Source organism: Plecotus auritus (genome assembly GCF_963455305.1).
Source record: "Plecotus auritus genome assembly, chromosome: 4".
Classification (NCBI taxonomy): domain Eukaryota; kingdom Metazoa; phylum Chordata; class Mammalia; order Chiroptera; family Vespertilionidae; genus Plecotus; species Plecotus auritus.
The window spans coordinates 189,240,972-189,263,864 of NC_137775.1; the positions used below are offsets into that span (position 1 = coordinate 189,240,972).

Genomic DNA, 22,893 nt, shown 5'->3' on the forward strand with positions numbered 1-22,893 from the left:
TGATGTCCACGTGTGCAGGGACCCTGCTCTCCACTGGGGCCGCACTCGGATGCTTCTCCCTCCTCCTGGCCTCCCTCCCTCCCTCCCTCCCTCCCCTACTCCGCACCAGCCCCCTCCTCATTCTCTGCTCCGCTCCGCCTGGCCCCCCAGGGATGGTGGGAACCATGCCAGGGCCACACCATCGGCCTCGGCCCCCGCCCCCCCCCCCACGGGCAGACGTCAGCGTACAACCTGAGAGCACTCCCCGTGGCTACGCACAGACCTGGAAACACCCGGTCTTTTCCGGCTTCCTCTTTTCTCTCCCAGTGGCTCTCACGGCTCAGAAGCTCGCCGACCCCCTGCTCACCTCGGGGTCAGCTGCCCGCATCCCACCAGGGAAGGGCAGGCGGGAGCCGCCTCGTACAAGAGCACAAGCTCGCCGACGGTCACCTCTGTCCAGCCAAGGACCCCTAACCTCCCCTTGATCACCACACCAGACCAGCTCCCATGGAAAAGAACCGCGGTTATAGGGAATGAAGGCAGCCCTTCCACAGTAAGAGGAGTCATTACTATTTTAATTAAAAGTCATCACCACCTTCGGAGAGAAGACGGGCCTCCCAGCCCCTCCGCCATGTGACCCCACAGAGCTGCAAAAACCTCTGGCTGGAGGGCTCTCTGTCATGCCCACACTGTATTGGGGGCGGGGGGGGGGGGGGGAGGGCAGGAGAGCTGGTTCCTGGTCGCTTATCTCAGTATTTTCCAGTGTTTCTGCGTGCACGTCCACTGGAAAAATCATAGCAACTATGTTCCTCCCTTTCATCTGCAGTTCGGACAGTTAAGCAGGATCTAATTTCCAAGGTATCATGTAATGACACTGGAAAAGCAAACGGTAACTCGATGCTCGAAAATGTCTCCACCTGAGCTGAAACAGCAGCGCTCTGGCGATCTACCAGGACTCCCGTAAACACGGACGGACGGAAAAGCGCTTGCATAACACGAGTTTAATGCTGCTGCTGGTTCTCTCTGAACGTCATTCCAGAATCCCCGCCGAATTTCATCTTACTGTAAAATGTTATTCTGTTTGAAAGTTTTATTCATCATTCTATCACACATCTCCGCAAATTAAGTATAAAAATATACGTGGGTAACTTATAGAAAAATGTTACATATATGTAAATATGGTCACAGAAGAGTAAAAATTTACACAAAAACAAGGTATTTTATGATCCCAGGACCTTTATAAATTTACAAACATAAAAATATTAAATGTGTCCTTTTAAGTTTCCTGTGGCCATAAGTCTCACTAGTGTTTAATCTGGATTGATCTACAGTAGTTACCAACTGTATACAATTGATAAAAACATGAATATTACGTATTTTATAAGTGATTATGAAAATCAGCTGCTTTAGAAATACTTTACTTAAGGAGACAGATGAGCCTCTTTTCCCATTAAATTCGCAGATGAATAGAGCTGAAAAGAGACAAAAGTCAGCTTCAATTCTATTCCTAGCTGCCCCTCCCCCCACGTTAATCTAAAGGCGGAGAAAACTTGTTCACACAAATAACTACATGGAAATTCAAATTTGCTGTAATAACTTCCCTCAGTCGTTTAAATGCCTCCTGGGACACAGTTCAGAAACAATCCCAGGGTGATCGATCATCAGAATTATTTTTAATGATCAACTGACAACTCAATTAAGTCCTCTTTCAATCCGCGGGAAATGAAGAACTGGATGCCACCTGATTTGCGGAGGTATCTGTTATCCTGTCATCGGACCCATTCATTTTCATCAACACCAACCCCACTGTCTCCATCACCCCTTTGTGTGGAGCCCAGGAGTGCCCCCCCCCCCCCCAGGGTCTGAAGAGCACCCAGTGGGACGAGAGAGGTATGGGAGACGGGCCTTTCTCTGGGTCCAGTGGGTGATGGCCCAGAGCAGGGGTGGGGAATGTCCGGCCCGCGGGCCATGTAAGGCCCATGAAATCATTTGGTCGGGCCCTGCCAAGGCATTAGGGTGAGTTAATTAAATGTTTGAGCAAATACGGCAGGATAATGTTAAAGCTGGTAATTCTGCATGGCCTGAGAATGATATTATAAATATTCAAACGGCCCTTGGCAGAAAACAAGGTTCCCCACCCCTGGTCTAGTGGGAAACGGCAGGTGGGAGAGGAGACTACAGAAGCTAAAGTGGCCGGTGGTGCTCAGTGGTTGAGCATCGAGTCGGGAACCAGGAGGCCACGGGTTCGATTCCCAGTCAGGGCACCTGCCTGGGCTGTGGGCTCGATCCCCTGTGGGGGGCGTGCAGGAGGCAGCTGATTGATGATGATTCTCTCTCATCATCAATGTTTCTATCCCTCTCCCTTCCTCTTTCTCTAAAAAAATCAATAAAATATATTTTTTGTTTCTTTAAAAAGAAACTAAAGACTGTGTATCACAATGGACACAAACAGTAGAGGGTGAGGGTATGTGCCGGGAGGTGGGAGCAGCTGGGAGAGGTCAATGAGAGAAAAGGAGACTTATGTTTACTTAAACAATAAAGAATTTTTTAAAAAAAGCATGTGTATCACAGTTCAGGTCGGGACACAGACTCCCTGGATTCCACCCGCACCCGCCACCACCATCGGATTCTCACTTGACCCTACCATGTCCTATTCGGGGCTGCGTCTGAGACATCCCTGGGGTGGGAGCTCTGTCCTCCTCCCACCGCAGCGCCAGGAGCCTGACCTCTCGCACCCTCCCATCGCTAAGACCCCGACAACCCTGACAGTGGCTCATTTGTTGACACCGAAGAATGCGCTGGGAAAACCTCATGCATGCACGCACACCCTTATTTGGCTTTTCTGGAATCAAAACAGAAAAACCTGTATTTTATGCAAACCTGCCAATTACTGCATTTTAATTACAGCCATTTCCAGCCACCCCCAGAGTCTCCTAACCACGAGTCCCGCTCGGTGATGCTGTGGGAACCACGGGCTTCGGCAGCTGTCTCCCGAGCGAGCACCTCTGTGCCGAGGGCCCCGCGTTCCGGGCGAGGCTGCACATCCGATAAACACCAGGCTGGTGGCGGGGTTGTTTGGGGTTTTATGTTTTTAAATATATTTTTGCTGATTTCAGAGAGGAAGGAAGAGGGAGAGAGAGAGAGAAACCTCCATGAGGAGAGGGAATCATGGATCGGCTGCCTCCTGCACGCCCCGCACTGGAGATCGAGCCCACAACCCGGGCCTGTGCCCTGACCGGGGATCGAACCATGACCTGCTGGTGCATAGATCGATACGCAACCACTGAGCCACGCCGGCCGGGCTGTTTGGGTTTGTTATGCAATGAGGTCCTTGCACAGATGTTGGTCATCCAGGTGTGAGCGGCCTTACATGCCATCTCCCATCAGGATCTTGGGTAAGGTGACCCTTTCGTGACCTAGATCTCCCTGGGTCACGGGAATAGCGAGGTTGGGTGCAGGTGGCCGGGATACTCATCCCCAGTCATCACTGTCCCATAGTCCAGCTCTCTCTGTCCTGAGCGACAAGGGCCCTTCTTTCTCCTCCGTGACTTGTTTCCTGAGCCCATTTCTTCTGCGGCTCACTTCTCCTACCTCTGTGACTTTCTAAATAAACGTTCTCTTACCGTGTGAGTCTCGCCTCTGAGTTCTTTCTTAGCCAGAACTCAATACGGAGGTCGCTGAGCTGAGGTCAGGCCTGACCCCACCGGTCAGACGCCTGCCGTTTCACTGCCGACAGTGACGGTTCATCAATGCTTACTATTATTCTAAAGCAAGGTACGCCTGCAGCGGCCAGGTCAGGGGCGGGGCCTTCTTTCTGCCAAGGGCCATTGGATATTCATCATCCTATATAATAAAAGGCTAATATGCAAATTGTCCCCTCGACCAGGAGTTCAACTGGGAGTTCGACCAGGGGGCGGGACCAGCCGGCCAACCACCTCTGGCCCCTCCCCCGATCGCGGCCCCCTCTCCCCGCCCCATCTGGGCCAGGGCCAGACCAAATGATTTCGAGGGCCTATGTGGCCTGCAGGCCGGACATTCCCCACCCCTGATCTATATCGTCACTAAATATGGCTGTGTTAACAATTTTTAAAAATATTTTTTTATTGTTGATAGTATTACAGATATCTCCCATTTTCTCCTCCTTTACCCCCTCCTCCCAGCCCCTAACTGCCCGCCCCAGGTCTTCACTACCCTGTCGCCCATGTCCATGGGCTATGCATATAGGTATGTAAGTTCTTTGGTTTCTTTCTTCTCCTCCGCTGAACCCCACACCAAGGTATGTCAGTCCGTTCCATGCCTCCCTGTTTTGGATCTTACCTGTTGGGTCAATTCATTCTGTTCATTAGATTCCACAAATAAGTGAGAACATGTGATATTTGTCTTTCTCCGTTCGGCTTATTTCCCTTAGCATGACACTCTCCAGGTCCCTCCATGCTGTCCCAAAGGTGAGAGACCCTTCTTTTTCACAGCTGCATAGTACTCCATTGTGTGGATGTACCACAGCTTTTTATCCACGCAGCTACCGAGGGGCACTTGGGCTGTGGTTGTGTTAACAATTTAACATGTAGTTATGGTTGTTACTGAGGCAGAAATGTAACATAACCATTGCCCCACTGTGCTCCCTGAGAAACCCCCAAAACTGCAGGGTTTGGCCTGGGTGCTCACCAAATATGTCAGAATAGTTTTCCTTTTTGAAAATGTGAAACGCACAGGAAGTGTCAGTGCCCCCTTAGCGCGAGGAGAGCTCTGGAGGTGGCAGTTTCAGGGGGCATGGAAGAAGGTGCTCATTTGTTAGACAGAGGCATCCAGGAGAGGCCGCGGCTGTCAAAAGAAAGACATGTATCCGCAGTTCTGTTTCTCTTTTTTTAAAAATACTTTTTGTTGTTGTTGATTTCAGAGAGGAAGGGAGAGGAATAGAGAGATAGAAACACCAACGATGAGAGAATCACAGATCGGCTGCCTCCTACACAGCCCTCCCTGGGGATGGAGCCCACAACCCGGGCAGGTGCTTGACCGGAACTGAAACCGGGACCCTCCATCCGCAGGCCGACGCTCCATCCACTGAGCCACACCAGCCAGGGCCCAGCTGTTTCTGCGGAACAGCAGGGAGGACAGGAGAGCAGCGCGGTCTGCCAGTGCGACCCCCGGATGTGGAGTGAGGTCCCAAGTGATGCGGTCACTCACACATACACGATGGCTGTCACCTGTCGCTCCAAACCTCTCCTGAAGAAGGCCACTGCAGAACCCGCCTCCCCGCTCTGCCCAAGCTTAGGAGGAAGCCACAGGGAGACACACCATCATCAGACCCGCCACACGGTCCGGGGCGGGAGGCGGAGTGGAAACGGCCGGGGGAAGAGGAAGGGCGGCTGTTTAAAGCGCAGGTCCGCTCCGATCACACTGGGCACGGGCAGCTGCGATCACTTCTGCGGGGGGGGGGGGGGGGGGGAGAGACTTCAGAACGAAGCTTCTCTCTTCTGCACGCGCTCCAGTTGTTCAGGATGGGAACACGTCCTCGGGGCTGGTCCCTCCTCCGGCAAGGTCCATCCCCAGCCCTCATCGTCCCCTACAGCCTGGGGGACCCTCGGCCTGACCTGCCACACGATTTCTCTGTACGGGTTCATGCGCTGCCTCGCCCTGTCTGTTTTAACAAAATGCAAACACGTCTCTGGGGAAAATGTAAATTAAATGAGATACAGCGAGGAGCCATTTCTCACTTCGTTCGCCCAGGGACCAGTCCCACGCCTCTCTGCGTGCCCACCACGCTGGCCCGGTGCTTCATACCCTCACAGCTGATGTACCCGATACGTGACCACCTCACACGCGTGTTTCCTGGATGTGCTGTCACACTTCCCGCTGAGGAGAGCATCAATGTGACACACTGAGACGATGGACCACCCGCTCTCAGGATAAGGACAGAACATGGGGGGTGGGGGCATTCCCCTAAATATTATTTTTACCTTCGGGGCGTGGCCTTCAACCTCTAAGCCAAAGTTCACCCCGGTGAGGCCTCCGACCCAGTTGCCATCCAGCAAAGTGCATCCACCTGCTGCACGCGTGACCTCCACGCCCACGCCGCCCCAGGTCGGTGCTGGGCGAGGGCAGCGGGAGGCAGGGAGCAGCGCAGGGCCCGCGCGGTGGCTGCTCTGACGGCGCCCACGTGATGCGATGACACAGATGCCTACATCCTGCCGCACACCCCAAGTCCATTCTTCATGGCCGATCCGACCCGGCATGAACACAGGCATGACTTGGATTCACTCCCACGGCGGCGGAGCCGCGCTGGCTGGAGCACCTTCTTAGCTGACCGTCTGGGGAGAGGGCCGTTCCGGCCTCGTGGCAGGTGTGCCTCGCCTTACAGACCCCCGCGGCCCGGGCGGAGAACCGCTGACTTAAGGCAACGTGAGCAACTTGGCAAAAATGCAGTCATTCCCGTTGCTAATCAGGACACTCCAGACGCTCCCGGCAACGGGGACCCCCCAGGGGACGGGCCACAGGCTCCCTCCGCACCCGGGACGGCCAGCCATGCTTCCCCCGGGATCCAGCTCAGGCCGTGGCTAGCTGCCTCACACGCCTGTGTGTCCGTGTCCCCAAACACGCTCCCCGCACATCACCCACAACAGGGAGGGAAAGACACGGAACCAGACCTCCACGTTTCTGCTTAAAGGTTTCGGGGAGGCATGTCTAGGTGGAGGCCCAAGGAGTGCTCTCATAAAACGAAACGATAATGGCTTGGTTTAAAAAAACCAGTTCCCAACACGGGGAAGGACTGGCTGTCAAATTCAAGGAAGATCTGCAAAGGTCATATCTGAACTCTCTCTCTGACACGCTCCCCGGGGACAGAAGTGGGGGTGGAGAACAATCACACTTGTGATACTGGGGTGCCCCGAAGCCTCCATGTGAATGTCATAACTCCCCGCCCCCACCCCCGGCAGACAAAACAGCCACCCTTCTTCTCTTTAACCCTCACCCAAGGACATTTTTCCATTTATTTTTTTAGCGAGAGTGGAAGGGACAGGGAGAGACAGAGAGAAACATTGACTGGGTGCCTCCCGCATGCCCCCGGCCAGGGCTGGGAGTCTGCAACCGAGGTACCGGCCCTTGACCAGAATCAAACCCGGGACCTTCAGTCCGCAGGCCAGCGCTCTACCCACTGAGCCGCATGGCCAGGGCGGCCCTGCAGCAGGAGAAAGTGAGTGGATCAGGGAGAGCTCAGGTGCCTCCCGGACTCAGGCACCTCCTCCTGCGGGCCGCCCTGGGCGCCGGCTGCTGCAGCCTGGGCCACCGCCCCGCCGGCTGGTGCTGGACAGGAGAAGGGAAGGGCGTGGCGCGTCCCACCTACCGGTCTCCCTTCCCGGGCTGGGGGAAGGGCAGGGCCGCCAGCCCAGTTCCCAGTTCTGCGCCCTGGTTCCTGGCCATGGAGATGAGATCACCTCCTGCCCCACCACTTCCTCCCTGTCACCAAGAGACGGCTCGCAACGCGACCACGGCCACGGCGCTCCGTCACTGCTGCACGGCGCGGCAGCCACAACCTCGCTCTGCTTGCGGAGACAACAGGACACGTCTCACAGACCAAGTGACATCCTGCTGGACTCCCCTCCACCCACCCGCCCAGCTTCCTGTCCCAGTTGTCCCTGGCAGTGTCACCTCTCAACGGAAACGCAGAGCCGGTGTGGCACGGGAGGGACCCCGATGCCGCAGGGAGGGACCCCCACAATATACTGTTATTGATTTCAGAGAGGAAGGGAGAGGGAGAGGGAGAGAGAAACATCAATGATGAGAATCATTGATCGGCTGCCTCCTGCACGCCCGCTACTGGGGGGATCGAGCCTGCAACCGGGGCCTGTGCCCTGACGGGGAATCGAACTGTGACCTCCTGGTTCATAGGTCAACGCTCAACCCCTGAGCCCCGGCAGCCGGGCCCAACTTAATTTCTAACAGGATCGGCGTCTGCCTCTGTGTGCGCCTGCACTGAAGCTTCAGTAGAAGGTCAGGAGGCTATCCCTCAGGCCAGCTTAAGGGGAAACCCCCTATCCCAAGTCACATGTTTCTCAGGCGTGCAGGCTATAGCTTTAAGAATTCTACAACTGGCCCCGTGGCTCCTAAGAGTTACTGCATGTTTTACACACACACACACACACACACACACACACACACCATGTCTGTATGTACAAATACACGGCGTTGTGTATCTGAACATTCCCCCGCTTGCGGATGTGTGGACACGTCTGCTGGTATAAGCTGCTCGAGGAATAAATACACCCTGCGTATTGAGCCATTACCTGTGCATTTCCCAACACCCTGCCCGGGAAACCTCACCGGCCTGCACCCCCTGGCCTCAGCGATCTGCCTGTGAGGACCGGCACAGAAACAGAAATGACGCGTGCCTCCGCCAGGCGCTGCCTCCACGCGAAGCCGGGGAAGACCACCCCACGGGGTTCACTGCCCACTCCCCACGGGAGCTCACCTTTCTTACCGCAGAGCCCCCGCCCCCCATCCTACAGAAGTGCTTCAATGCCTGCTCTTTGGGCATTTAGGGCTTGTCACTTTAAATCTTAGGATGCACGAGCAGGCCACATCATCGACGTCAATACAATTAATGAAATCTCATCTAGGTTGATCACTTCGGTCACTGCACATAAACCGAATGATGCTCTTCAATCCAGAACCTTGCTCGGGCTGAGTCTGCCTGGGTACAGCCACCTGGGGGTCTGACTGGCAGGGCCAGGTCCAGGTGACCACACGGAACTCTTACGTCACACCACAAACCGGCGCCGTCTACAAAAGGGCCCCTTCTGGAAAACAGCACCTGTAGGTACCCTGTTGTCCAAGCCGGAAACCAGAAGACAGCCTTGGTGCCTGCCTCCCCCTCCTTGTCACAAGATCCCGGGAGGCCCGGCCGGTGTGGCTCAGTAGTTGAGTGTCCACCTACGAACCAGGAGGTGGAGGTTCGACTCCCGGTCAGGGCACATGCCCGGGTTGCTGGCTCCATCCCCAGTAAGGGGCGTGAGGGAGACGGCCAATCATTGATTCTCTCTCATCATTGATGTTTCTCTCTCCCTCCCTCTCCGCGATCAATAACAATATATATATTTTTTTAATATATTTTATTGATATTTTACAGAGAGGAAGGGAGAGGGATAGAGAGCTAGAAACATCGATGAGAGAGAAACATCGATCAGCTGCCTCCTGCACACCTCCTACTGGGGATGTGCCCGCAACCAAGGTACATGCCCTTGACCGGAATCGAACCCGGGACCCTTCAGTCCGCAGGCCGACGCTCTATCCACTGAGCCAAACCGGTTTCGGCAAAAACATATTTTTTTTTAAATCCCAGGAGGAAGCCCATGTGCCCTTCAGGGGACGGCGACAGCGTATATGACGGCCTTGCATACCTGCTGCGTCTTTCATTAGAAACAGTTCGCGAAAAGATGGGCTGTGGCCCCACCGAAGCGGGAAAAGGGTGTTTATTAAATTCTAACTCACAGCAAACGCCGCCATCGGACTGTTGGGGGAAAAAACGGTTGCTGTGATCGAATCGGACTCGAAACCCAGAGGGTCTGAGTTCCAGTCGCTCCTGCGCCACAAACGTGGGACCCGGAGCACAGCTTTGCCAACTGAGGGTCAGGACCCATGAGTGAGCCACGCAGGAAAGCTCACGATGAGCATCTTTTTCATGAAAAGCGAGCAGCGCATCACAGGGAGGGCGAACAGATACTGTTTCCCTTGTGGGGGGCCAGGGGGGCCTGGAGGTGTCGGTGGGCAGATCAGGAAATTAACTGTATTTCCTGTTACGAGTGGCAGCCAGACACGATCCAAAGCCATGATCAGAGGAGCCGCTTGGCCCGGCGAAGCTGTTCCTCGTCTTGTAAACAGACGTGGTCGCTCCACCGCAGCGGGCAGACTCGGGTGCAAGGCCACAGCGTGTTCTCAGCCACGGAACCCTGTATGCGCATCGCACAGAACGGCATCTGCGCTGCGTTTCCTTAGGGTTGAAGGTTTCCCTGCCACCGATGCCCACAGCCGAGAGCGCCCTGCTAGTGGCCTGGACAGTCTGCGCTGTGGTCTCCTGGAGGGAGCAAGACACAGGGAACATTCAGGCTTCCTGAGGTGTTTGCCACCCCTTTGTGGTGCCTGCGATACAGCCTGGGGGGGGGGGGGGGGAGAGACTGGACTGGAGAGGTGGCATTTCTGGGTTGCTGTGGGGACCTCGTGAAAGAACCATCATGGAGAAGGACGAGGAGAGGGAACCTGTGTAGAGGCCATGGCCACAGGAGGCCTGGCCACGCCTGTCAGGGGCCACCCGGTCCACACAGCCCTCCGAGGGCACTTCACTCAGAAATACACACCCTCCTCCTCGTCCCTAAGCCTGTGCCCCCTCCCAGCAGCACATCACTGCTGAGGGACACGTGTTCTCCGACACAGATGGCACACAGCTAGGAAAAGGATACACGCCCTCATCCCTCTCCCACACACGCCGCCGCCGCCACCACCGTGGCCCTCAAAGGGGAAGACAGTCTACAGATCCCGCAGAAACACCTCCTCCCGGACCAGGAGGGGCTCTGGAAGCAGAGAGGTCTCCCCTGGGAGCACGGGCATAGTTCGGAGGACTCGGTGGTACCAGGACGGAAATACTCGTTTTAAGATGACACCTGTCCCCTTCAGGTCAGCTGGTTGTGAGTTGTGGTCGGTGGAAGGCTCCTGGCGTTTGGCACGGACCGGCCCAGCCCACGCCCTGCCTGCTACGCTCTCCCAGGCGCAGGTGGACAGCACCTGGCCCGCGCTCCGCAGACGCGCTGGCTCACCTGGCAAAGCGCACCAACGCCCGCTGAGCGAGCGAACGCAGGAACGAAGGCGTCTGTGGTGGCCTTCACTGTCTCTGGGACGAATGCCCACCCGGCTCTGGGCGGGGAGAGGGGGGTGACAGATGCGGGCATGCATGAGGCAGACAGTGATCCTGCAGAAATCTGTGAGGGGGCGGGCGGGCAGGCAGGCGAACGCGCTTTAGTCACTGCACATGGGGTTCCGACGGGAGAGAACCAGCCTGCAGGAACTGGCAGCCGGCACCTGGATTTTGGCATCTGGCCAGGTAGCTTTTGCTTATCTCTGATCTTAGGTAAAAGCAGGCGGGGTGTGTCCCAGCAAAGTGTCGTTCCCATAACAACCTACACAACAGGGGTGTTTTTCTGAGGAAAACACATATTTGTTTGGAAGAGAGCTACCGAATCAGGACTGGGAAGGACCTTGGATATCACTGGACCCAGAGCCTAGGACCCAGAAAGGGTAAGTGACTTACCTAAGGTCACACAGCGGACCGTATTGTCTAGACGAGGGCCAGGACCAACCACAATCTCCCCAGATAAAATAGGCCTATCTGTGGAGAGCAGCTACAGCGTTTGGACAGGTGCAAGCCTCGGACGAATGAGAAGGCACAGTCCTCTTGTGGCAAAGCCATGTGCAAGCCCCAGCGTGGAGGGCCAAGCCCTCCCAGCACAATGATAGCCAAAGGCTATGGTTGTAAGCTTGACCTGATGGTCTGAACCTGTGGTCCCACGTGGCTGAGGGATATGGGCTGCGGTAGGTGCGGCCAGTGCTGCCAAAACAAAGCTTGATAGAGTTCAGGTGCATGGAATTGAGCGAGAACGCTGTAAACCTCTTGACCACGCCCTTGCTTTGCCTCGTGGGATCTGACTATAAAATAAAGACTCGGCTTGCAGGCTGTGGCGCTGTGTCTCCATCCAAGAGCAGTGTCCCACCTAGCCCCAGCTTTATTCTCTTGTCTGTCTTCTTGGATCCTTCACCGCCCCCTCAGGCTCACCCCTGGCAGTGCTGAGCGCAGCACACCTATCATTGTGTCTGCTACCTTGTTTTTAATGAGATAAGGTCCCCTACCCCTCAGGACTGCAGCTTCATCCTGTACCTTTCTAATTCCCTGGCATCGGAACACTTAGTCTATAACTAAATGTACGTTGTTTAAAGGCCATTCATCAGTTAAATGAGAAGACAGAGCCCACACATCAGGTTTGACAAGGGATTTCACCCTGGCCAGGGTGGCTCAGTTGGTGCATGGAAGGGTGGCGGGTCCAATCCCCTGTCAGGGAACATGTCCAGGTTGCAGGTTCAATCCCCGGTTGGGAGTGTATGAAACGCAACCAGACGATCTCTCACATCAGTGTTTCTCTCTCCCTCTCTCTTCCTCCTCTGAAATCAGTAAGAACATATCCTTGGGTGAGGATTTAAAAAAAAAAAAAAAAAGTAATTTTAATCCCTGATAGGATGTAAGTAATTTTATCCATGTTGATAGTATGTTGCTTTAAATTGAAACATAAATCTATAAAGACACATAATTATCACATAATGATCTCATGCATAATGGATGGCAAATAAAAAGTATCATTGTAGAAATATACAACGTGCATTGAAAGGTCAGGTATTCCAGGTTACAAAGACTGGTTTATTTCAAAGAATGAGGAAACTGACTTACTACTACTACACCTGATATCAGCCAAAGATCGGTGCCCAGAAAATATTTTTTCTTTCATGTGTATAAAAACTAGATGAGAAAAGCATAGGCACCGACCGAGGTTTCAAAAACAAAACAAAACAAAAACTGAACCACCTGCAGTGTAGGCAGCTACAAATAGGACTGAACGGTGAGAAATAGTCCACGCAGAAGCATCCTAGCAAAATTCTCGCCGCCCCCCCCCCACACACACACACTCCTAACAGATGGTTTCCAAAGAGCAGCTAAACATTCCATAGGCCAAATGCACAAAAATTAATGATGAAAGCATGACGCTGTGTAAACGAGCGCCGACTCCTCTCTGCTCTCCCCTCTCGCCTCACTCCGCCTCCGCCTCCACCTCCTGCTCCAAGACCAAATCACAGCCACCCGGGAGCCAGGCGCCCGCTGCAGCCCAGACGCCTGACTGATAACATCCGGTTTGCGGTCCAGGACGTCCCAGGGTGCGTGTCCAGCCTCTGCCCACAGCTCGCAGAGCAAGGCCAGGGCAGAACTAATCAACACCAGCTCCCCAGCTGGGACCTGGCCCGTCAGGAAAGGAGGAGCATCAACCCCAGCCGCTGTCAGGAGTCTAATTTAACTCTTGGAAGGAAACAGTATCTGGGACGGACTCCAGGCTGCTGGGTGGGGGGATGTCAAAGCCAGTGACGGGGGGGGGGGGGGGGGGGGGGGGGGGGCGCTGGGTTCCTCCCCAGCTCAGCGAAGGCATTGTCTTCTCCTGGCAAGGGTTAATCTACCCCCAAAAAGGTGGGGAGGGGGAAAGACCCGCCAGCACCTCCTCCTTCCACTTTGAAGAGAGGGGAAGCGGGCACCCCTTCCCAGAGGTGGGGCCCAGAAAAACTATTGTCTTGCTAACCGCCACCGTCCAGATGGGAGCTCACGGAAACATCGGAAATGACTGTGCTCCATCCGACGGTCCTCTCCCAGGACTCCAAAACCCCCTATTCCTAGGCAAGTTGGAGAAAAATAGAACTCCCTGGAAAGGCTTCCCAAATTTGTTTCAATGACAGGCGAATGGATTTAGGACCCATGCACATCCCGCCACATCTTCTACATCACTAGATCGGTCCCCAATTTAAAAGAAAACGTGTGCCCGGCCCTCGGCAGGAGGGGGCATTCGAAGCGATAAACATTGTGGGTGAAATCCATAAAATCCATCATCACGCTTTCTCCCCGGAGACCTTCCCAGCCGGTCTCATCGCCCTGGGCTGCCGCAGGCTCCTCCGAGAGCCTGGCTCGCGAGTCGTTACAATCTTACAGGGAGTTAACTGCCAAGGGGCGACCCCGCTGAAATCTAGCAACAAAAACGGGAACTGTGCTGGGCCCGCCATGGGAGGAGGGAAAGGCAGGGAGCGCCGGCGTTCATCCGTCAGCACTGATGTCCTTTGTTGTTCACCTTCGCACGGAACCGCGCGCGCTACCCGGCTCCTGGCCCAGCGAACGCCCGGGGTCTGGGTCAGCCCCGTCCTGCCAGCGGGACCCGGGCTCCCGAGAGCCAGGCTTTCCCGAGCCGGGACCCCAGCATCGCTCCCCAGCCGCCCGCCCTCCGTCGCCGCCCCCGCCGCGCTCGCCCCGCCGGAGGGTGCCCAGAAGTAAAAACATCTCCCAAACACCCGTTCCCCTCCGAAGAGCAGAGGGCGGGCCGCGCAGATGTTGACAGTCCCCGCGCCCCCGCCCCTAGGACACATTCCCCTGAACCCGGGGTCGGGAGGGAGGACGGGGAGGGAGGAGGGACAGGAGGAGAAGGCTCCGGCCCGGCTCGGGCTGTCACCGGGCTCCAGAGCGCGGGGCCACCTTCCGCGCTCCCGGGACGTGGACCGCAGCCAGAGCGGAGGTTCGCGCCTCCCCGCTGTTCGGGGGTGTCCTCTCGGCGGGCGCCGCGGTTCTCGTCTCTCTCTCCAATCTGGGAGACGGTCACGGCCCACAGCCGCGGCGGGCAAGAAGGGGAAGGAAGCAGCGGAACGCCGTCCACCCTTCTCCTCCAACTTGACACTCACGCCGCGTCGCCTCTCAAACTCCGCAGGCAGAGCCCGCGCTGCCCCCGTCCCTCCCGGGAGTCCGAGCCCCCCAGGGCGGTAGGGGGCGAGACCCCGGCGCGCACTCCACGCCCCGAGGCCGGCTCCCCAAAGCACGAGCCCGCAGCGCGATGCAAGCCGGGGAGAGGCACTTGCAGCCGGCAGAGCGCGAGGGGCGCGGGGGCAAGGACGCCGAATGCGCACCCGCTCGGCCCGCGGGAATGCAAGCTGGCCCCGCGGAGACTCACCCACGCCGTATTTCTCGTGCTCCGTAGGTATCCACATGGCTGGACAGGGCTCCCGGGCGCTCGGGCTGCGTCCTCCCCGCGGCCCCGCTCCGGCTCCGGCTCACAATGCACAGCCGCCGAGGAGTAGTACGCTGCGGGCGCCGGGGCGCGCTGCAGGCTCCCGAGCCCGGCGTTGACACCGCGCGGCCCAGGCTGCGCCGCCTGCCGCTATGCCGGCGGCGGCCGCTCACAGTCGGACGCGCTCGCGGCGACCCGGCGGCGCAGTCATTGTTCTGATTCACTGAACTAAGCGAACACGCCGGGGCACTCTCGGGCGCACCCCCGCCCGCCGGCGCCTGCTCCTGCCCTCCCTGCCCTGCGCCCCGGGGCACACTGGGAATTGTAGTTCGGGACCGCTCCATTCCGGAAGGGGGCGTGGTCTGAACTATTAGGGGCGGGGATTAGGTTCCGCTCGCCACGTTCTATTGGTCCAGAGAGTGACGGCACGACGTGGGCGTGGAGAAAACGTCACGTTGATGGGGAGTGCGTTTCCAGTCGCTCTGGCATTGGTTCCCGTCCGTCCCGCCCCGCCCCGCGGCCCTCCCTTTCCCTGTCGGCGGCGTAATGGCGGCTCCCAGAGCCCTGGGGGCTGCACACGGAGGCGGGGAAGACGGTGACGGCGGTCGCGGCGGAGCCGGGGCTGTCAGTAACGAGGGTGAGTCCGGTGCCCCGAGGCGCGGGGGATCTGCGCCTTTCTCGTGGACCAGGATGCCGCTGGCCGCCGGACGGACCCCGGGAGCCGGCCGGCTCTGAAGCCACATGGGCGGGAGGAGACCGAGGGCGGGGCCCAGCGGTGCGCGTGGGTGCCGGGCGGCCGGTGGTGCGGGCTGTGTAGGGAGGGAATGGAGAAGGGGTGGCACGGCCTCCTCGGCAGCCGGGGGCGTGTGGAGCTCCCGGCTCGCGTTCTGCCGAGCGGGCGTGGGTCCACTCGGTTCGCTCGCGGGCAGTCATCCCTCTGGGATTGGCAGCTCCTTTTCTTCGCCGGTTCCCGGGCCCCGCCTCGGTTTGCTTGGTGTGGCCTCGGGAGATTTGCGGTTCCGGCTCATTTCCAGTTGCAGACTAGTCACTGCTGTCCAGTCTACAGATGTGCCCAGTTGCTGGCGGGAGCGGCCTCGGAAGCGTACAGGTGTGCCTCCCGCCTCCCGGGTCGCTCGTGGACGGCCCCGGTGGATAGGATTCGAGGTGGAGCCAGCGGGGTCCTTAGGGGAAGAAGAAAGGAAGAGGGCACCCGCACGCCGGAAGGTGGTTCTGAAGATCCCAGCTACTGTGGCTCTGCCTGACTTTCAAGTTGTCTGACCCGCCGCAGAGATCAATGCCTAAACTTGGAAAGCTGCAGGGGGTTGTTTTTAGGGTTCCCAGCCCCGCCTGTCCTTTTACCTTTGGTCCATCCCCTGCCCTCCCTCACCACCCGGCTTGGCCCCCTCCCCCACCCCACCCTCAGGTGTTGGGGAGATCTTTATCCATTATCTTCTTGGCCCTAATAGGTAATTTAGCACAGCAAGTAATCTTTTTATAATGAAACTAGAGGCCCCGTGCACGAAATTCATGCACGGGTGTGTGTGTCCCTCAGCCCAGCCTGCACCCTCTCCAATCTGGGACCCCTCAAGGGATGTCCGACTGCCCGTTTAGGCCCAATCCTACTAAACGGGCAGTCAGACATCCCTCTCACAATCCAGGACTGCTAGCTCCCAACTGCTCACCTGCCTGCCATCCTGATTGCCCCTCACTACTTCTGCCTGCCAGCCTGATCACCCCCTAACCACTCCCCTGCCAGCCTGATTGATGCCTAACTGCCCTCCCCTGCAGGCCTGGTGCCCCCCAACTGCTCTCCCCTGCAGGCCTGGATCCCCTCCAACTGCCCTTCCCTGCAGCCCCCAACTTCCCTCCTCTGCTGGCCTGGTCACCACTAACTGTCCTCCCCTGCAGGCTTGATCGCCCACAACTGCCCTCCCTTGCAGGCCTGGTCCCTCCCAACTGCCCTCCCCTGCCGTCTTGATCGCCCACAACTGCCCTCCCTTGCAGACCTAGTCCCTCCCAACTGCCCTCTCCTGCTGGCCATCTTGTGGCAGCCATCTTGTGTGTTGGAGTGACTGTCAATTTGCATATTATTCTTTTATTAGATAGGAGGATTAGATAGGATAGAGGCCTGGTGCGTGGGTGGGGGCCCACTGGTTTGCCCTGAAGGGTGTCCCGGATCAGGGTGGGGGCTCCCTTGGGGCATGGGGCAGCCTGGGTGAGGGGCCTGTGGTGGTTTGCAGGCCGGCCACACCCCCCTGGCGACCCAAGCAGAGGCCCTGGTATCTGGGATTTGTTTATCTTCTATAATTGAAACGTTGTAGCCTTGAGCGGAGCCAAGCCTCCTGCTTGCTCCATGGCTGCAGCCATTTTTGTTGGGATTTATTTATCTTCTATAATTGAAACTTTGTAGCCTTAAGCAGAGGCCAAGGCAGGCCAGGGTGTGCGGAAAGCTTGGCTTCCTCCATTGCCGGGGAAACCCAAGCCTCCTGCTCTCTCCGTGGCTGTAGCCATCTTGGTTGGGTTAATTTGCATACTCGCTCCTGATTGGCGGTGAGCGTGGCTTGTGGGTATAGCGGAGGTACAGTCAATTTGCATATCACTATTTCATTAGATAGGACTGCTTTGGGCTTAAATTTTGTTCTCAACTCCTATTGAGGGTTTTTGTTCTTTATTTGTTACTGTCTTCCTGATTTAACTGACATTTAATCCTAAGTTTTTTTCTGAGCGATGCAGGGATAGAGTGCAGTTACTGCCCATGGATGGAAGTACCTGGCCCTGCAGTTATTTCAGTGCTTCTTGTAAAGGACTACACCCACTGTACTCCATAGAGAGTTGGTGTGCCATACCTGAGCCCATCCGGTTCTCATGTGCATTTATATAGTGGGGCTTTAGTATTTAGGTAATGATATAGCCTTATATACATATCCTTGGCCACTAGGGGACTATTTCTTAAGGAATTACTGGGTCAAAGGTTACACATGTTAAAAATTTTGGTAGATGTCAGATCTTTCTCTTGAAAGGTATCAGTGTGTCTTCCCACCAGGAATACATGAGATTTCCCCCGTATCCTCATCGATCCATGACCAATGTTTAAATGACTAGTACCGTGGTCGGCAAACTGCGGCTCTCGAGCCACATGCAGCTCTTTGGCCCCTTGAGTGTGGCTCTTCCACAAAATACCACGGCCTGGGCGAGTCTATTTTGAAGAAGTGGCGTTAGAAGAAGTTTAAGTTTAAAAAATTTGGCTCTCCAAAGACATTTCAATCGTTGTACTGTTGATATTTGGCTCTGTTGACTAATGAGTTTGCCGACCACTGGACTAGTAGATAGAACTGAGAAACTGATAGAAATCTTAATTTTAGGCTCTAATTTGTTTGCAACAAAAGTATTGAGCAGCATCTGTAACATAAAAAAAATTCCTCACCCTGGCTCAGAACTGCTCCCAGTTCACACTAGTTTGTAGCAGTCGGTGGGAGAGCTTACTGGTTGATTTTTATGTTGTTCTTATAAGGAAAAGTTTATAACCTATGTATCATTCTGAGACGTTATCCAATTCTCTTCAAAGCATGCAAAGTGATACAAATTTGAGGTGGAAATAATGATTTTGAAGGTATATTCATATTTTTTTTGTTAAGCAACCACTTAGGTTTTCAACTACATCTTTCCCCCATAAAATCATTGCTTTTTTGAAAATGGCCTCTTTAAAGAGGTTTTCCTCTAGCTTTAATTAAAATGGCAATCTGCGTGTTCAATACCCTGGCACAGAGGGGCCTGGGGAGTCTTTTTATAGAACCCCTTGCAGCTCAGCAAGGGCTCTCCCACTGTGAGTCCCTGGTGGTGCGCCGCAAAGGTTACACATGCCGAAAATGTCACATGTTGTCCCACTTCCCGAGGCTCCTCCCTCTGCTGGAAAGTCTCCAATCTTGCATGACACTGCTCTCCATCCATTGGAACAGCAGCCAAGATTTCATATTGTCCCCCAAATTAAGGAAGGTAGTAAATACCCGGCCGGGGTGGCTCAGTGGTTGAGCATTGACCCATGAACCAAGAGGTCACTGGTTCGATTCCCCGTCAGGACACATGCTGGGGTGGCGGGCTCAATTCCCAGGAGGGGTGTGCAGGAGGCAGTCAATTGATATTTCTCTGCCATCGATGTTTCTATCTCTGTCCCTCTCAGTTCCTCTCTCTCAAAGATCAATAAGAACATATTTTTTTAAAAAAAGAAAGGCAGTAAATAGGCTCAACATTTCTCACGTGTGGGATGTGTTATTGATATTTTTGCTGTTTTTAATTAGAATGCGCATCTAATTAATAAGGTAGGGCGTCTATAGCTTCTTAATTGACAGCTCGTTCAGGACACCTTGGCTGGGATGCCGTGTCTCCCTGGTGCAGTGCTCTGACAGTGACCTTCCCCTGCAGATGCTCACCCAGCAGCGATGCCCTGGTGATGCCGCTGGACTGCTAGCGCCTCTCCTCCGGGACCTCGCTGGCCCATCCGCGGTGTCTGGAAGGAATGGGGTCGCAGGTGGCGTCAGCACCTAGGTCTGTGTTCCCTGTTTCACTAAAGAGCTTGAGGCCTTCGCTGGAAACCCTGGAAGCTCCTTGATCCCTGTCTCGCCCTCCGGCTTGCTCTGATCAGTTACCTTGTCTTGTTTCTCTGCCTGCAAGGACCTTTTCAATCTGTTCTTTCTGTCCTCCCTTTAGCCACTGTTCTCTCTATAACCTTCACCATCACGGCCGAATTGCTGTGTCCCCGCCCCGAACTGTGCTCACCAGACCAAAGCCCCTTCGTAACTGTTTAATAAACGTTTGGCCAGAACTGGCCTTGCTGGACCCGTGCAAAGCCCTCCTCGTGCTCTCCCTGACTGAGTCCCCCTCCTGTAATCCACGCTCTGAAATGAACATGTATCCGTGGCTCCACTTCCCATCTTCAGGTGGCTGTCCTGCTGTAGGATGAGGGCCAGGCTCTGCATGTGGCATTTAAGGTCTAACTTTCTTTCCCAGCCCCACCTCCAGCTGCCCTGCCTGCCGGCCCAGATCTCCCTGATCACACTGGCATCCTCAGACTAGGTTTGGTTGGCAGCGTGGCCACCCCGTAGATGGTGCACTTGCTGGGGGCAAGCTTTGTGTTACTTGTATCCACTGGTGCTTATCAGAGCTGCGCATAGTCAACTGGAGCAGCTCAGGGGTCAGGTCTGTTTGAAGTTTATTCACCGAACTTACAATGCAGCTCTTTTAAGCGTGTTTGTTTGACAGGACAGTGGACAGAGGACGCAGCCCCTCATCCTGGAGAAACGATGTAAATGTCAGCTCTGACATTGAGTAGCTGTGTCACATGAGTGTAGTGCACGTGCTGCTAACGTGTGGAAACGTAGATGTAATGCCTACTTTGCAGAGTGACTGACAGAAAGCCCGGCGTGGTCCCTGTCATAAAGCGGGGCCCCGATAAGTACTAGCTGCCTTCGATGTGAAGATAACCTGGTTGAACTCCAAGACCGCCTGCTCTCGACTCTGCACGTGGGGAGCAATGTCAAGGGTGGAGTGGCCTAGGGGAGGCTCAGGAATGTGTGGGGATAACTGCGTGGGCTGCGGGCATCCGGGGAATCTGGGTTGTCAGAGTGTCTGCCGAGCGCCCGGCGCTAGAATTGCAACTATGTGCCGGGAAAGCCTCTTTACATGTCTCTGTCCCCTTACCCCTCCCCGACCCTGTGCTGCCCGGCTCCCCACATGCAGGCATGCACCGCAGGCTGAGTCAGCAGGAAGCTCTGGGGGTCGTCCACGTTGGGGGGCCTTGCGGGGTACAGCCAGAGGGTGTCATGAAGAGAAAGTCGTAGAAACCCAGTCCGGGTGGGTTTGGTGTGCGGTTCTGAGGGGCCTCCTCCCGGGCGTCCTTCAGTTTTCCTGTGAAAGTGACCAGGACGCTGTAGGCCCTTCGGGGGAGACATTCGAAAGGAGGTGTTACCTTTACGATGACGCTGGGGGAGCTCTCATTCCTTGAGCGGTCGTTGATGCCGGGTCCCGTCTGAAATACTTTTACGCGTCGCGTCTCCTGGGACAGTGCCAGTTGTGGTGGCGCTAGGGTTGGTTCGGTGGCGACTGTGCACCTGCTCTGTGCTGAGGCCTGCCCCGGACCCGTCAGGGCGGGGGTGGGGTCAGAGCTGCTGGGAGAACCTTGCCTGTCCCCATTCACACTGTGGGGGAATGGGTCCACTGGAGCCTGTCCTCCGTAGGCATTGCCTGGGGCCAGCACAGCCAGCTTTTAAGTGTGTTTGTTTTTAAAGGGAAGGAAAAGCCTGCTCTGTCCCCGGGCTTCCCTCACGCCATCCCGGTTCCTGTTTTCCTTAACTGAAACCTAAACCCTTCCCAAGCGATGCTGGAGGCTCTAAGTTCCTTAGTGTTTTTATCCGAACACTTAGATTTGTGGTGTGTTGGGGGTTTTTTTGTGTGTGTTTTTAAAGAAAGCCCTCAGAATTGTAATTGTGGTTACTTAACACAATTTTCTGTTATGTAACAAGCTGCTATTCACCAGTAAAGCCAATTGGAAAAGAAAACACTTTGTATCGGCTCATCGCAATTACCATAACAAAGCCATTAATAGCCGAGACTGTGGCCTAATCGTTACCCATGGTAGGGTAGCCTCAGTCTGCGGCAGCCCTGCAGCTGATGTCCACGGGCGGGGGAGGGGAGTCTGGGAGCGCGTTGGAATTAGTAGCAGCCAGTTCATGACCCACTTCTGGAAGCTTTGTAAGCACACGCCCACGTGAAGGAAGCGGTGCGACCCGACCGACCTCCTGGGCACGGGCCCCTTTCCAGGGCCGCGGCTCAGAGACAGTCTTTGTTGGGTGTAAATCTCACTCCTGCTTCTGGCTGACTGATGTGAGAGGAGTTCCCTGCACTTGTGATTTCCTGGTTTGTCTGCGAGAGAATTCACTTACATTAACATCCTTTTGGCTGCATTTTCCAAATATCAACAGAGGAAGGTGAAGGTGGGTTGACACCAGGGAGCCCACAGCATGCCCATCCTAGGTTCATGAGGAAACAATAACATCCGGGTATGCTCTTAAGACTTAGTTGCACCTGTGGGTGATACTGATCAGGCATGTAGAGTTAGGAAACTGGTGGAGAACCACAGCAATGGACGACTTGTAGGGTCTCTTAATCCAAGGGAGGGAGTATGGATAGATCATCAGGATGGATCCCATCTGACCCTATTCCCTCGCCTTTCCGATTTTTAACAGACAGTGCAAATCTGTAAAGCTATTGATAGAACTGAGACTTAGCTCATGCAGAATTTTTTTTAACATATTTTTATTGATTTCAGAGAGGAAGGGAGAGAAACATCAATGATGAGAGAATCATGGATCGGGCCCACATCCCAGGCATGTGCCCTTGACTGGAATCGAACCCGGGACCCTTCAGTCCACAGGTCGACACTCTATCCACTGAGCCAAACCAGCTAGGGTTTTGCAGAAATTTGCATTAACTGGCTGCTCTGCGCAGCGTCTGTGTTGTAGATGCAGAAGAATACAAAGTGGAAAACAAGGTAGGCCTTGCCGGCAGGGGTCACGTGGCCTAACAGGGAGCTAGAAGAACTGCGCACTTAGCTCTGTGACAGGTAGAAAGTGTGCGGGACCATCAACATGACAAAGACAGAGCGAAGTAAGGGTTCCGTGTACCCTGAAGCAAATGGAGTGCTAGATGTCGGTCATCTACTCATCACTCCATCCATGCCATGTAGTTCAACAGGAGAGAGCAAGACATATGTGACCGTCAGACATGCGCAGCTTAAGAATAACCTCAGTGAAGGGGGAATTAGAGCAGGAAGTTAAATGGGAAGCTAATAAAATGTGAAGAAGGAAAGAGAAGGAAGAGACTGCCCATTCTTCTGAGTAATCAGCGGCTGTAACACAATCCTCCAGCAGAAAGCGATAACACCCATTCTCTTCATGACCCCTAGGCGACGTGGAATTCGATGCTCAGAGGAAGGGGCCTGTTCTGGATCTTTCTCCTGGTGAAAGGAACGTCTCAGCGTGTACTGACAGACAGATGAGCTTCGGCACCGTTAACACTTCCC

General features: G+C 55.3%; 2 protein-coding genes across 4 annotated transcripts in view; one reads left to right on the forward strand and one right to left on the reverse strand.

Moving 5' to 3' along the window:
* Positions 1-15,049, reverse strand: part of DOCK4 (dedicator of cytokinesis 4) — a 217,007-nt gene extending 201,958 nt beyond the window's left edge. For all 3 annotated transcript variants that reach the window (XM_080666770.1, XM_080666771.1, XM_080666769.1), the window contains exon 1: positions 14,763-15,049. In XM_080666770.1, the coding sequence (XP_080522896.1) occupies positions 14,763-14,799 (37 nt within the window). In that variant the 5' untranslated portion in view covers positions 14,800-15,049. The remainder of the gene's footprint in view (positions 1-14,762) is intronic.
* A 294-nt stretch (positions 15,050-15,343) lies between these two features.
* Positions 15,344-22,893, forward strand: part of ZNF277 (zinc finger protein 277) — a 45,165-nt gene continuing 37,615 nt past the window's right edge. The window contains exon 1 of the mRNA XM_080666130.1: positions 15,344-15,456. Within this exon, the coding sequence (XP_080522256.1) occupies positions 15,366-15,456 (91 nt within the window). The 5' untranslated portion in view covers positions 15,344-15,365. The remainder of the gene's footprint in view (positions 15,457-22,893) is intronic.